Raw genomic sequence first — 11,451 nt, 5'->3', positions numbered from 1 at the left:
CTCTCTCCATCTATGATCCAGGCCAAGGGTGTTCCATAAAAGGCTCCCTCATTCATGTACCTTGGCCACATGGAATTTCTTCACATGCTGACCTGGACCTCACCTGAACTCTAATGAAGACCCTTCATTTGGGGATTGATTATTACTCTCTAAGTAGTTCCATGGGTTAATTATTTAGACCATTCCTTGTTTTCCAAGGCCACCTTACCTGGGACTTGCCAAGGGTGGGTGGGGGGGGTGGCTGTCCCAGGTTCTCTCAGATCCAACTGTAGCTCTGAAGATCTTGGCATGGGGCGTCTGAGTGGCTCAGTTGATTAAGCATCTGCCTTTGGCTCAGGTCATGATTCCAGGGTCCTGGGATCGAGCCCCTTATCAGGCTCTCTGCTCAGTGGGGAGCCTGCTTCTTCTTCTCCCTCTGCCTCTTGCTCTGCTACTTTTGCTCTCTATTAAATGAATAAACAAAATCTGAAAAAAGAAAAAAAGACTTCAGCATAAATCAGAGCTCTGGGCCCTTCATTCATCTGGAAGGAAAGGGTGGTTGCGAGGGCATGTTGAGTTAGAGGTGCTTATGGGAAGTGTCTGGTTCCTGTGTTTATGAGAAGGGTCTAAGCTGAAGATGAAGATTTGAGAGTCTTTTTTTTTTTTTTTTTTTTTTTTAGATTTGAGAGTCATTAATGCAATTTGAGGTGGAGTAGAAGCCACGAAGATGAGTTGCTCAGGTAGAATGAGCTGCGGAGGAAGACGGTAAAGGATGAAGCCCTGAGAGGACCAACAAGAAAAGGCCACGCAGAGGTGCGTGCAAAGGAGATGGAGCATCTGGAGAGGCTGTAGCAGAACTAGGAAAGAGGGGCTCCACTAAAAATATGAAGAAACTTCAGACAAGAAGGGAGACAACAGTGTCAAATGCAGTACAGAAGTCTAGTAAAATCAGGCCTGAATTAGATTCAACAACTAGGGGACTCCTGGTGGCTCAGTCGTTTAAGTTTCTGCCTTCGGCTCAGGTCATGATCCCAGGGTCCTGAGATCGAGCCCTGCATTGGACTCCTTGCTCAGCAAGGAGTCTGCTTCTCCCTCTCTCTCTGCCTCTGTATTCTCGCGCGCTCTCTCTCTCAAGTAAATAAATAAATCTTAAAATAAGAGATTCAACAACTGGGAAATCCCTGGGGACCCTCAGACCAGCCCACTCAATGGCTTGGTGGGAACAGAATCAGGGTGAAGCATGAGGTAGGAAAAGACATTAGGGTTCAAAGCCAAGGGTCGAGAAAGAATTCTTGAAATGTCTTTGGTGCAAAAAGGTGATTTTATGAAAGCACGGGGACAGGACCTGTGGGCAGAAAGAGCTGCTCTGGGGTCATGAGGAGTGGCCTGTTCATATACTTTAAGTTGGGAGGGCTTAGAGACACCTTAAGTCTCTAAGGAATTTTGGAAGCAGGGTTTCCAGGACCTTGATGGGGTAGCTATTGTTGGGAAAAGGCCATTTACTACTGTCTGATACAGTAATGTCATGGGCCCCTTCAGATGAATATTGTTAGGTCATATGCTTGGGGGATGATCTCCAACATGTATCTTGGGGGGTTAGAGATAAAGAAAATTTCTAAAGGAATTTCTATATGTTAAAGTAGACTTACAGGATCCTAAGATTCCCTTCTGCCCTTAACAAAGTATCAACATGGAGGCATTGAGTCCCTAGAGGAATGTCACTCTGCCTGTTTCAAGGTCTTGTCACTGGGCTGTAGGGAGTAAGAAAATTTAGCAATTTTTCTTCTGCCTTTGTTTTCCACATCAAAGCATATGCTGTGCTGGGATGCACTGAGAACTTCGGGTACCAAAGAAATATCTCTGCCCACCTCAACTGGCTATGCTCACCACCTGTTTCCATTAAGGTTTCTCTTAGCTAAAACACTCAAATACATTGCTAGTCTGGACCAATGCAATAGTGTGGAATCTATTTTAGTAACATAAAAACTAGTGCAAAAGTTTTTCTGGATTCATGCATAGTACTACCTTACAGTTTACCTTCAGGTTCTGAGTCTGCAAGCTGGTGAGCACTTTAATTGGTTTCACATAATCTAAACCTGGCTTTCCAGGGCAATGCTAGTCCCACATCACCAATTCCACCGACAACAATAACTGGCTGGAGCGTGGGTAGGGGCCCCGGCCTTGCCCTCTTCACCTCCTTTTCTTACACTCAGCTAGCTTCGCTCATTAGTTCACTCATTTGTTGGGCCCCTTCTCTCTCCGCAAGGGTTTAATTGTCAAATAAAACATATATTGCATACACTTATACCAGGCTTTTACGTTTATTCACAAAGCACTTTCCACCATTTACCTCTCACCACCCCTGCGAGGAAGGAGTAGGCTGGAAGGGCAGCGGCGCGGTGCGTGCGCCCCCTGGCGAGGCTCCGGCGCGCTGCAGCCTCGCGGGGGCGCTCCTCCGCCCCCTCCCCGCAGTCGGGAGCTCCAGACGAGGCCCCGAGGCGCGCGCCCGCGCAGAGCCTCCTGGGAGATGCCTGGGCTATACAGATCGCGGTACCCCCCCGCGCTGCCGCCCTGACGAAGAGGGCGCTTTCTGGTGACTCTGAATCTTGTTCATTAGGGCCGTTTGGATGCTGCACAAGCCTGACTCGGTATTGACAAGGGGCTTTTGGGGAACATGGTATCTCTTTCGCCGGAGGCACGAACGGACTTCGCTGGCGTCGTTTCTTGCACTTGCTCGTTGTGGCGAATCTGCCGTTGCGTCACGGGGGCTAGGCGCGCCCTAACGTGAAGCTTGCGGAATCTGCTGTGGGAAGAAGAACGCCAGGGTTTCTCGAGCATCTGCGGTCATGGCGACTACCCCCAGTGCGGGGGCCTCCGCGCCGGAGGCAGCGGGTTCCGCCGAAGCCCCGCTGCAGTACAGCCTTCTTCTGCAGTACCTGGTGGGCGACAAGCGTCAGCCCCGGCTGCTGGAGCCCAGTAGTCTGGGCGGGATCCCGAGCCCGATCAAGAGTGAGGAACAGAAGATGATCGAGAAGGCGATGGAAAGCTGCGCCTTCAAGGCGGCGCTGGCCTGCGTGGGAGGTGAGGCAAGACTAGGGGGCCCGGTGGGAGGCTGAGGGCTTGCACGGCAGCGGGGTCCTCTGCCAAGAAGACCACGCGCCTGGGAGGCGAGGAGCCTGTGGACCTCGCTCCTGACTGCACCCCTGCCTGGATCCGTGAGCTCGGGTGACCCCTCTCTAGGCCCTGAGGTTCTTTTTCGCCCCTGGAAATTGGGTCAGAGAATCGGTACCATATGGGTTGGGGCCTAAAGGTTATAAAATGCCTGCCTTCATTCGTTGGTTCGCTTTTAAATAAGCATTCTTTATTTTTTTTTTTAAGATTTTATTTATTTATTCATGAGAGACACAGAGAAAGAGGCAGAGGGAGAAGCAGGCTCCATGCAGGGAGCCCGATGTGGGACTCGATCCCGGAACTCTGGGATCATGCCCTGAGCTAAAGGCAGACGCTCAACTGCTAAGCCACCCAGGCGTCCCTAAATAAGCATTCTTTCAACGAGTTGTTAAAAGTAACCGTCACGTGCTCAGGGGTGGAGGGACAGGGTTAGAGACCAGAGCCAGGTTCTCATGAAGCTCACATTTTAATATATATATATATATATATATATATATATATATATATATATATATATATATAGAAACAAGAATGTTGGGAAGGAGCCAGGCAGGAAAGTGGAACATGGGGGAGCAGCAACTGCCAAGGTCCGGTAGGAGCTGGCTTCCTGTTTGAAAAACAAAGGACAGGGGTACCTCTGTGGTTCAGCAGGTTAAGCATCTGCCATCAGGTCGGGTCATGACTCCAGGGACCTGGGATCCACCCCGCCTTGGGGCTCCCTGCTCAGCGGGGAGTCTGCTCTCTCCCTCTCCCTCTCCCTCGGCCCCTCCCCCAGCTAGTGCTCTCTCCCTAGCTCGCTCTCAAATAAATAAATAAAATCTTAAAAAGAAAAAGAAAACAAAGGCCAGTGTGGACAGTGTGATTAGATGGTGGGAAACAAGGGGGAAAGACTCCCCCCCCACACACACTTTTTTTTTTTTTTAGACCTTTTGAAAAAGGATTTGAGAGTGTATGGTGTCCCTCCTGTAAAGAGGTTGGCCACATTTGCAGATGAGTTGAAATCTCATGAGAATGAAAGACAAGAAACAAATACAGTGGGAGTGCAGGTATGTAGTAGAAAGAGAGCAGTATTTTTATGGTTTGGGGAAGGCTACAAGAGGTGAGACTGCAGCTGTATCTTGAAGGATTGAGAGAATGGGGGTAAAGAGGAGGAGAAATGCCCTTTCAAGTTGGAGGTGGAGTTGGGGCTTTGGGCTTTTTTGTCTTTAGGCATTAGAGCAGTAATTGATGCACATGATGACCCAGCATAGAGTGTGGTGAAGAAAGAAAGTGTGGGTGGGAAGACGGCATAGGGAATTTGCAAAACTGAGGTGCAGTGCAGCCTGGCCTTGGTGTTTGTTCATCATTATGTCCGACCCTACTACATCACTTACATATTTGTTAAAATGATGAATAAGTCTTTGTAATGCTCTAGAGTGGGAGTGATACAGGCCTTAGACTAGGATGATAACTGTGAACATAGGGTTGTAGGGGAAAGCAAAGAACCGGTCAGAAATGCCCTTCAGCTTTGGAGTTGGAGTGCCTGGAAAGAAGGAAGAAAGTCTGGAGGGAAGGTGCCCATGACTTCATTAAACATATTTTGACCTTGGGGTGATGAGAGGACATCTATATAGAAGTGTCTAGCAGGCTCAGAAAGATGGGGACAGCAGTGTATGGTTGCTATTTGGTAGCTTTGTGACCTTAGGAAAGTTACTTAACCTCCCTGAGCCTCAGCCGATTCAGCTGTAGAATGGAAAGGGTAATAGTATCTACCTCACGAGACTATTGTGAAGAATAAAAGGAGCTGTGACTATAAAGCATCAGAGTGATTGGAGCATGGTACTCACTAAATGATAGTTATGAATGTCACCATTGTCAAGGGAGTGATTTGCAAAGTTGAGAGTTGAATGTATGAGTACAGACAGAACAGAAGGTTAAAGATCGAATCTTCAGGAATGTTAGAAAATGAAAAGAGGAAGAAATCAAAGACTGAGAAGAAGATGTCAACAAGATAGTTTACGGCTTGTGTGATGTGCAACCAGATAACTGGAGAGTTTGGTAAGATGGAGTAGGGGCGGTAGGTAGGGGGTGTCCTCTTTGCTGGTAGCCAGCCAAATGTGCAATTCGAGTATGACCTCATTACAGTAACCCAGAAAACATGCCAAAGAAGTCTTCATCTGTGTGTCTTTTTAGGATTTGTCTTGGGAGGTGCCTTTGGAGTGTTCACTGCTGGCATTGATACCAATGTGGGCTTTGACCCTAAGGATCCTTACCGTACACCGACAGCAAAAGAAGTTCTGAAAGACATGGGACAGAGAGGAATGTCTTACGCCAAAAATTTTGCCATTGTGGGCGCCATGTTTTCTTGCACCGAGTGTTTGGTAGAATCTGTAAGTGTCTCTGCCTTCTGAGAAAGACTTGTACCATCTTATGACTTCTAAAGAGCGCTATTAATTAGAAAGCAGAGCAGAAATGTCTGATACTTGCTAGATTGAATTTTCATTGAATAGTTCTGAATGTAAACTTTTTGTGCATTTATTGCATTTACTTGGGCTTGCATTGTTTTTTACGTTTCTTTGTAGGCTAGAATTTGGTTAATGATTTATTTTTTAAATTTTGTAAAATTCTAGTTAACATACAGTGTAATATTAGTTTCAGGCATACAATATAGTGATTTCCACACTTCCTTTTTAAAATTTTTTTTATTTTTTTATTTTTATTTTTTTTCACTTCCTTTTTTTTTTAAAGGTTTTATTTATTTATTCATGAGAGACACACAGAGGCAGAGGGAGAAGCAAGCTCCATGCAGGGAGCCCGATGTGGAACTTGATCCCGATATCCCGGGACTGCGGGATCACATCCTGAGCCAAAGGCAGACGCCCAACTGCTGAGCCATCCAGGTGTCTGATTCCACACTTCCATACAACACCTGGTGCTCATCACAAGTGCGCTCCTTAATCCCTATCACCTATTTCACCCATCCCCCACCCCCTCCCCTTCTGGTCACCATCGGTTTGTTCTCTGTAGTTGAGTTTGTTTCTTGGCTTGCCCTTTTCTCTCTTTTTTTCCCTTTGCCTATTTGTTTTTGTTTCTTAAATTCCACATGAGTGAAATCATATGGTATTTGTTTTTCTCTGACTTATTTTGCTTAGCATAATACTCCCTAGCTCCATCCATGACATTGCAAATGGCAAAATTCTTTTTATAGCTGAGTAATATTCAAGTGTGTGTGTGTGTGTGTGTGTGTGTGTGTAAACATCACATCTTTACCCATTTGTCAATAGATGGACACTTGTCCTGTTTTCATAATTTGGCTATTGTAGATAATGCTGCTATAAATATCGGGATGCATGTTTCCCTTTGAAGTAGTATTTGTATTCTTTGGGTAAATACCTAGCAGTCTGCTGGATTGTACAGTAGAGCTTTTTTTTCTTTTAAGATTTTATTTTTAACTACTCTCTATACCCAACGTGGGGCTCGAACTCCTAACCCTGAGCTCAAGAGACACATGCTCCACTGACTGAGCCAGCCAGGCACCCCAAGAGTTCTATTTTTAACTTTCTGAGGAACCTTCATACTGATTTCCAGAGTGGCTGCATCAGTTTGCATTCTCACCAGCAGTGGAAAGGGGTTCCCCTTTCTCCATATCCTCACCCAACACCTGTTGTTTATTGTGTTGATTTTAGCCATTCTGAGAGATGTGAGGCGTTAGCTCATTTAGTTTTGATTTGCATTTCCCTGGTGATGAGTGATATTGAGCATGTTTTCATGTGTCTGTTAGAAGTTGCTTAATCATTTTAATCATGAGACTTATTGGGGAACCAGAGAAGAGATTTTGATTGCTTCTCAAATGGTACACTTGGTTTCAGCACTCTGGTACCACCTGCAGGAAGTATCCATGAACACATTCAAATTTTAGGAACTATACTTTTGAAAGTGAAAAGGATTAGGTTTCCTTTGGGGGAGGGACTAAATTAGCCAGCTAGAAACTGTGTTTTTTTTTCCCTTAATCATCTTGTCTGGCTTGTTTCTTTGGCTCTAAACTGCACTTTTCCACCCACAGTACCGGGGAAAATCAGATTGGAAGAACAGTGTCATTAGTGGCTGCATCACTGGAGGAGCCATTGGTTTCAGAGGTTAGTAAACAACTCTTGCATGGTTTTCTTTGTGGCCTTGGACAACGTGCTATAGTTGACATTTTCAAACATGTGAGTGTTCCAGGGACAGCCCAAGGCATATGTGGATACTTGATACTCTTCCCTTCTGATAAGTAACACACATTTACTTTTGCATTAACTTAATTTTGGGAACTTCTCTTTTTTTTTTTTTAATTTTGGGAACTTCTAATATCTAAATCAGGGGTTTTCATCTTTGGCACCACTGGCATTTTGGACCAGATATATCTTTTCTGGGAGGAGAGTGGGGCTATTCATGCATTGTAGGATGTTTAGCAGTATCCCTTGCCTCTACCCACTAGAAGCTAGAAGTATCAGTTAGCAGTGACTATTGAAAGTATCTTTTAGACATTGCCAAATTCCCCTAGGGGACAAAATCACCCATGGTAAGAACCACAGAAAGATCTACATTTTAGAAAAAAGATGGGATGCTTGGATGGCTCAGAGTGTGATTCTAGAGTCCTGGGATCGAGTTCTACCTCCAGCTCCCCGCAGGGAGTCTGCTTCTCCCTCTGCCTCTCTCTCTGTGTCTCATGAACAAATAAGTAAAATCTAAAAAACAAAACTGCCCTCACATTGAACACATGAGAACTTCTCCCAGTAGGTAATTCCTGAACTGTGTTGATTTGCAGGATAGTACAGACGTACAGCTAAGTCTCATTCAGCTCCGGAGAGCCCATTTATCCAAAGTCCCTGCTGGACTTTGTCTCAAGCAGTTAAGACATTTTAATACTGTACAACTGTCAGTTTTAATATTATGTATAAGTTACACGGTAGTTGTTTTTGCAGTTGAGGATTCTTAGATTTCTACCCATTGAAAGCCAGATAGAGGTATTCTAGAAATGTCAGGTTATCAATTGTAACAACAAAGAAAACTGTTCTCTGCACTTCTCCCTGTTGGTGTGCCCATCAAGGGGGTGGTGTGGGGTGTCAATGACCCAACTCTCCTCCCAGTGTCCATTGCTGGGCCACTCTCTATCTGCTGTGCCCTGATTTGCCCAAAACAAAAAGCCTGTTTTCTCCTTTTCTGAAAAGCAGGATGATTTGCTATCATTAAAAGCTGCTTCTGCTCCTCTGACAGCCATTTGTGATTTATAGAGTAACTTTTCCTTTGATCTTTCCATCGCTCAGCTTTGTCAGGGACTTTGAGAAGCTCAGCTCCCTCTAGGATTGCTTTGGTCACCTTCCCAGGAATTTATTTCATAAACAAATCCGGGGAACAGGCCATATGCTTTCACTTGGTTCCAAGGGCTGGTTCTCTTAACCAGTTTCCTGCCTGCGAGGAGCTATTTCATGAAACTGGAAATCGAAATCGTAATTTTTTGGAATGAGAAAAGCTGGATGTACAGCTAGATAAAGCACACAGGAGTAGATTGTGGACACTGCTTCGTAGAAGTCTGACAGATCTGATGGGTTGGTTGAAGGAGAATATTGACACCAGTGTCTCTGCATCTACGGCGAGGCACACTTCTGAATGTAGTCTGACTCGGTGTCTGTCACCACAAGTAATGTCACTTCTCTTTGCTTTACAGCTGGCTTAAAGGCCGGGGTCATTGGTTGTGGAGGTTTTGCTGCTTTCTCTGCTGCAATTGATTATTACCTACGGTGAGAGTTACTGCCTCCAGGGAAGGACACTGCCACCCCAGGATCAGAGCTGCCCTGTGGAGGGCAGTTGCTTCAGAGACCACACACCTTTGCTTTCCCTCATGTGGTTAGCGTCACGAGGGAGCCACCTGACTGCCACCTTGAGGAGCCACGTTCTCGGCTCCTGGATTCCAGCCACACTTTGGGGGTGTGGAATGTGCCATACCAGCCCTTCTCAGGCAGATCAGGAATGTATTGACTTGTAGGAACTCAGCTCCCCAAAGGTTCAGCCCCGACCACAGCTGGCATTCTGGCCATTCGGTGCGGTGGGACCAGAGGTGACTGGACACAGATCCAGGAAGCTTGTCTACTTTGGATGTCCCTGTAGTCGGTCATCTCACGTGGCAGGGCAGAGTACATTTATACCTTCTGACCCATTGTTATTTCGTTTAGTGTTCTTTGTTAAAAAATATTATATTACAATTTAAAAGGTTGGTTAAGTTTTTGGCAGGAGGGAACAGCGACAGAGTCTTCGGAGCTGCCTTTGGAGCCAGAGTCGTCATGTCCCCTCCTCCCTTTCACTTCCCATTACGAACAATAAAGGCCGTTCATACTATAAAATCAATGAATAAATAACAGGTTGGTTTATTTTTATTTTCATATTCCATGATTCCCAAAAATGGTGCCAGGTGGCCCAGAGATTGGACATCCAGAGGGAGAGTGAGAAAGCTCTTGAGAATAGAATGTTCGATTCTCAGGGTTTGTAGAATAGTGTTAATGGAGATTGTTACCTCAGCCGGGGCCTACTGTCCAAGAAGCCTAGCCTAGCCATGTCCTAAGATACATGGACATTCCATGCATAATCCTTGGCCTCTTCTAAAAACCTTCCTGTGTGCTGGCCGATGGGAATGCCTATGGTCTGAGCCACATTGGTTTTATGGTCTGACCACTGGACTAGACCCAGCTCAAGGACACGACGTATGAAGACTCCTGCTAAGGTCCTCCTGATGACTCAAATCAGCAGCTGCTGGGGAAGATCAGTGTTGAGGGGCTGTTCACCACTACCCTTGTTCTCAGGTATCAGGCTTTTTCGTTTATGTGTGTGTGTGTGTTTAACATAGTTTTTTATTTGACCTAGTAGTAGCCTTTTTTTGACAATAGCAGCTCAGCTTGATTATGTGCCCTGGGGCAAAAAAAAAGGCTCTTATGGTTAGGATCTGCCACGAGTGCTTCTTTACTCTGGTCCTTTGGTAATACATGAAGGTAATGAGCTCAGGCTTTCCCATTTGGGGGCAGGAAGGTAGGCTTGGTGGGGCCGTGAAACTCCAGCCACTTTCAGCCAGCAGTAATGTCTTGTTTTCTACTGTACACAAACGCCTTCACCTTTTTTGGCTTTCTTACCCCCCTTTTCTGCTGTCTTCTAACTTACCTCCTTCTAACCAGAATTCAGACTTGGCTGAGAGGTCCTGATGTCCTGTGGTGTGTGTGTGTGAGAGTGAGTGATAATGTCAAATTCAGCTTGGTAACACCTTTCTCTGGCCATACCCATTTTCTTTGCAGTGAATGTGAGTTAATGCATAGAGTTTACGTCCTTCTATGATGAATTCTAAATAATATTGAGCCCAGTCTCACAGGTATGAGGCTTCACTGCTCCTAGGCCGGCTGGAGTATCCTCAAAGGTCTGGGAACAAAGGAGTGTTTCCTATACTGTCCCTAAATAAGTCACCTATGAGCACTTTGAGAGCAAGAGCAGACGCTCCTACCTGGCAGCTGTCAAAGTACTAGGATGCCTGGCATTTTCTACCAGGCAGTCTAACAAGGAGGGTCAAATACCCTGAATGAATACAAGAAACGCTGCCTTTATGACTCCCTTGAAGCAGATGAGCCCTGGGGCTGTCAGTAGCCATCATTTCAATAAGCCAAGCATTGTCCACATTGACTATTCAGTCAAGAAAGGAGATGAATAGTTTCCTGTTTTAGATGGCTAAGGAGTCAGTATGAGCTCACAAACCAAACACCAATTTTCAGAGACATCTGTTCCTGATCTCCAGAATAAACATTGTGTTCACTGGCTTAGGCTGGTGGGAACCTATATTAACCCTGCTGGCTCTCCTAAAGGGAGGCTGGGCCCCCTAGGGGATCCAGCCTCTCCAACAATCAGACTAGGCCAAAAGGCTGCCCCAAAGACATCTACTTCCAAGGAAAATGTAGAGAAAAGTTTACATAAAGTAAGAAGCCTCTACTTGGGTTGACAGCTTTCTGCCATCCCTCGCAGGCATACTGATGGCCAGGTCTTTGTTGGGGCCTTTGTCCTTCATGAAAGGAATCTGACTGGTGACGGACCTGGAGGACTCTGCACAAGGTCTTGGGTTTGCCTACCTCCCCCCCCCCCCCCCAACTGCCACAGCCCCCATAGGCTGAAGGGAAGCTCAAGGGAAGTTAACTGGGTGCATAGATTCCTGGAAACTCCTCCTATCTGGAGGCAGCTGGAAGAGTTAAATATTTAGATTGGTGGTCTTCCCTGGACTACTGAGTATACAAATGTCCACACCACAGGGCTGAG

At 45.9% G+C, this 11,451-nt stretch overlaps 1 protein-coding gene across 1 annotated transcript; it reads left to right on the top strand.

Annotated features, from left to right (window-relative positions):
• The first annotated feature begins 2,452 nt into the window (after positions 1-2,452).
• Positions 2,453-9,513, top strand: TIMM22 (translocase of inner mitochondrial membrane 22). The gene is made up of 4 exons (XM_025476220.3): positions 2,453-3,060; positions 5,323-5,519; positions 7,193-7,265; positions 8,837-9,513. The coding sequence occupies exons 1-4, from the start codon at positions 2,826-2,828 to the stop codon at positions 8,911-8,913; spliced, it is 582 nt and encodes a 193-aa protein (XP_025332005.3). The 5' UTR covers positions 2,453-2,825; the 3' UTR covers positions 8,914-9,513.
• Positions 9,514-11,451: the final 1,938 nt, after the last annotated feature.

This window comes from Canis lupus, chromosome 9, assembly GCF_003254725.2.
Source record: "Canis lupus dingo isolate Sandy chromosome 9, ASM325472v2, whole genome shotgun sequence".
In the NCBI taxonomy this organism is placed as follows: Eukaryota; Metazoa; Chordata; class Mammalia; order Carnivora; family Canidae; genus Canis; species Canis lupus.
This window is presented reverse-complemented; position numbering and strand designations above follow the sequence as displayed.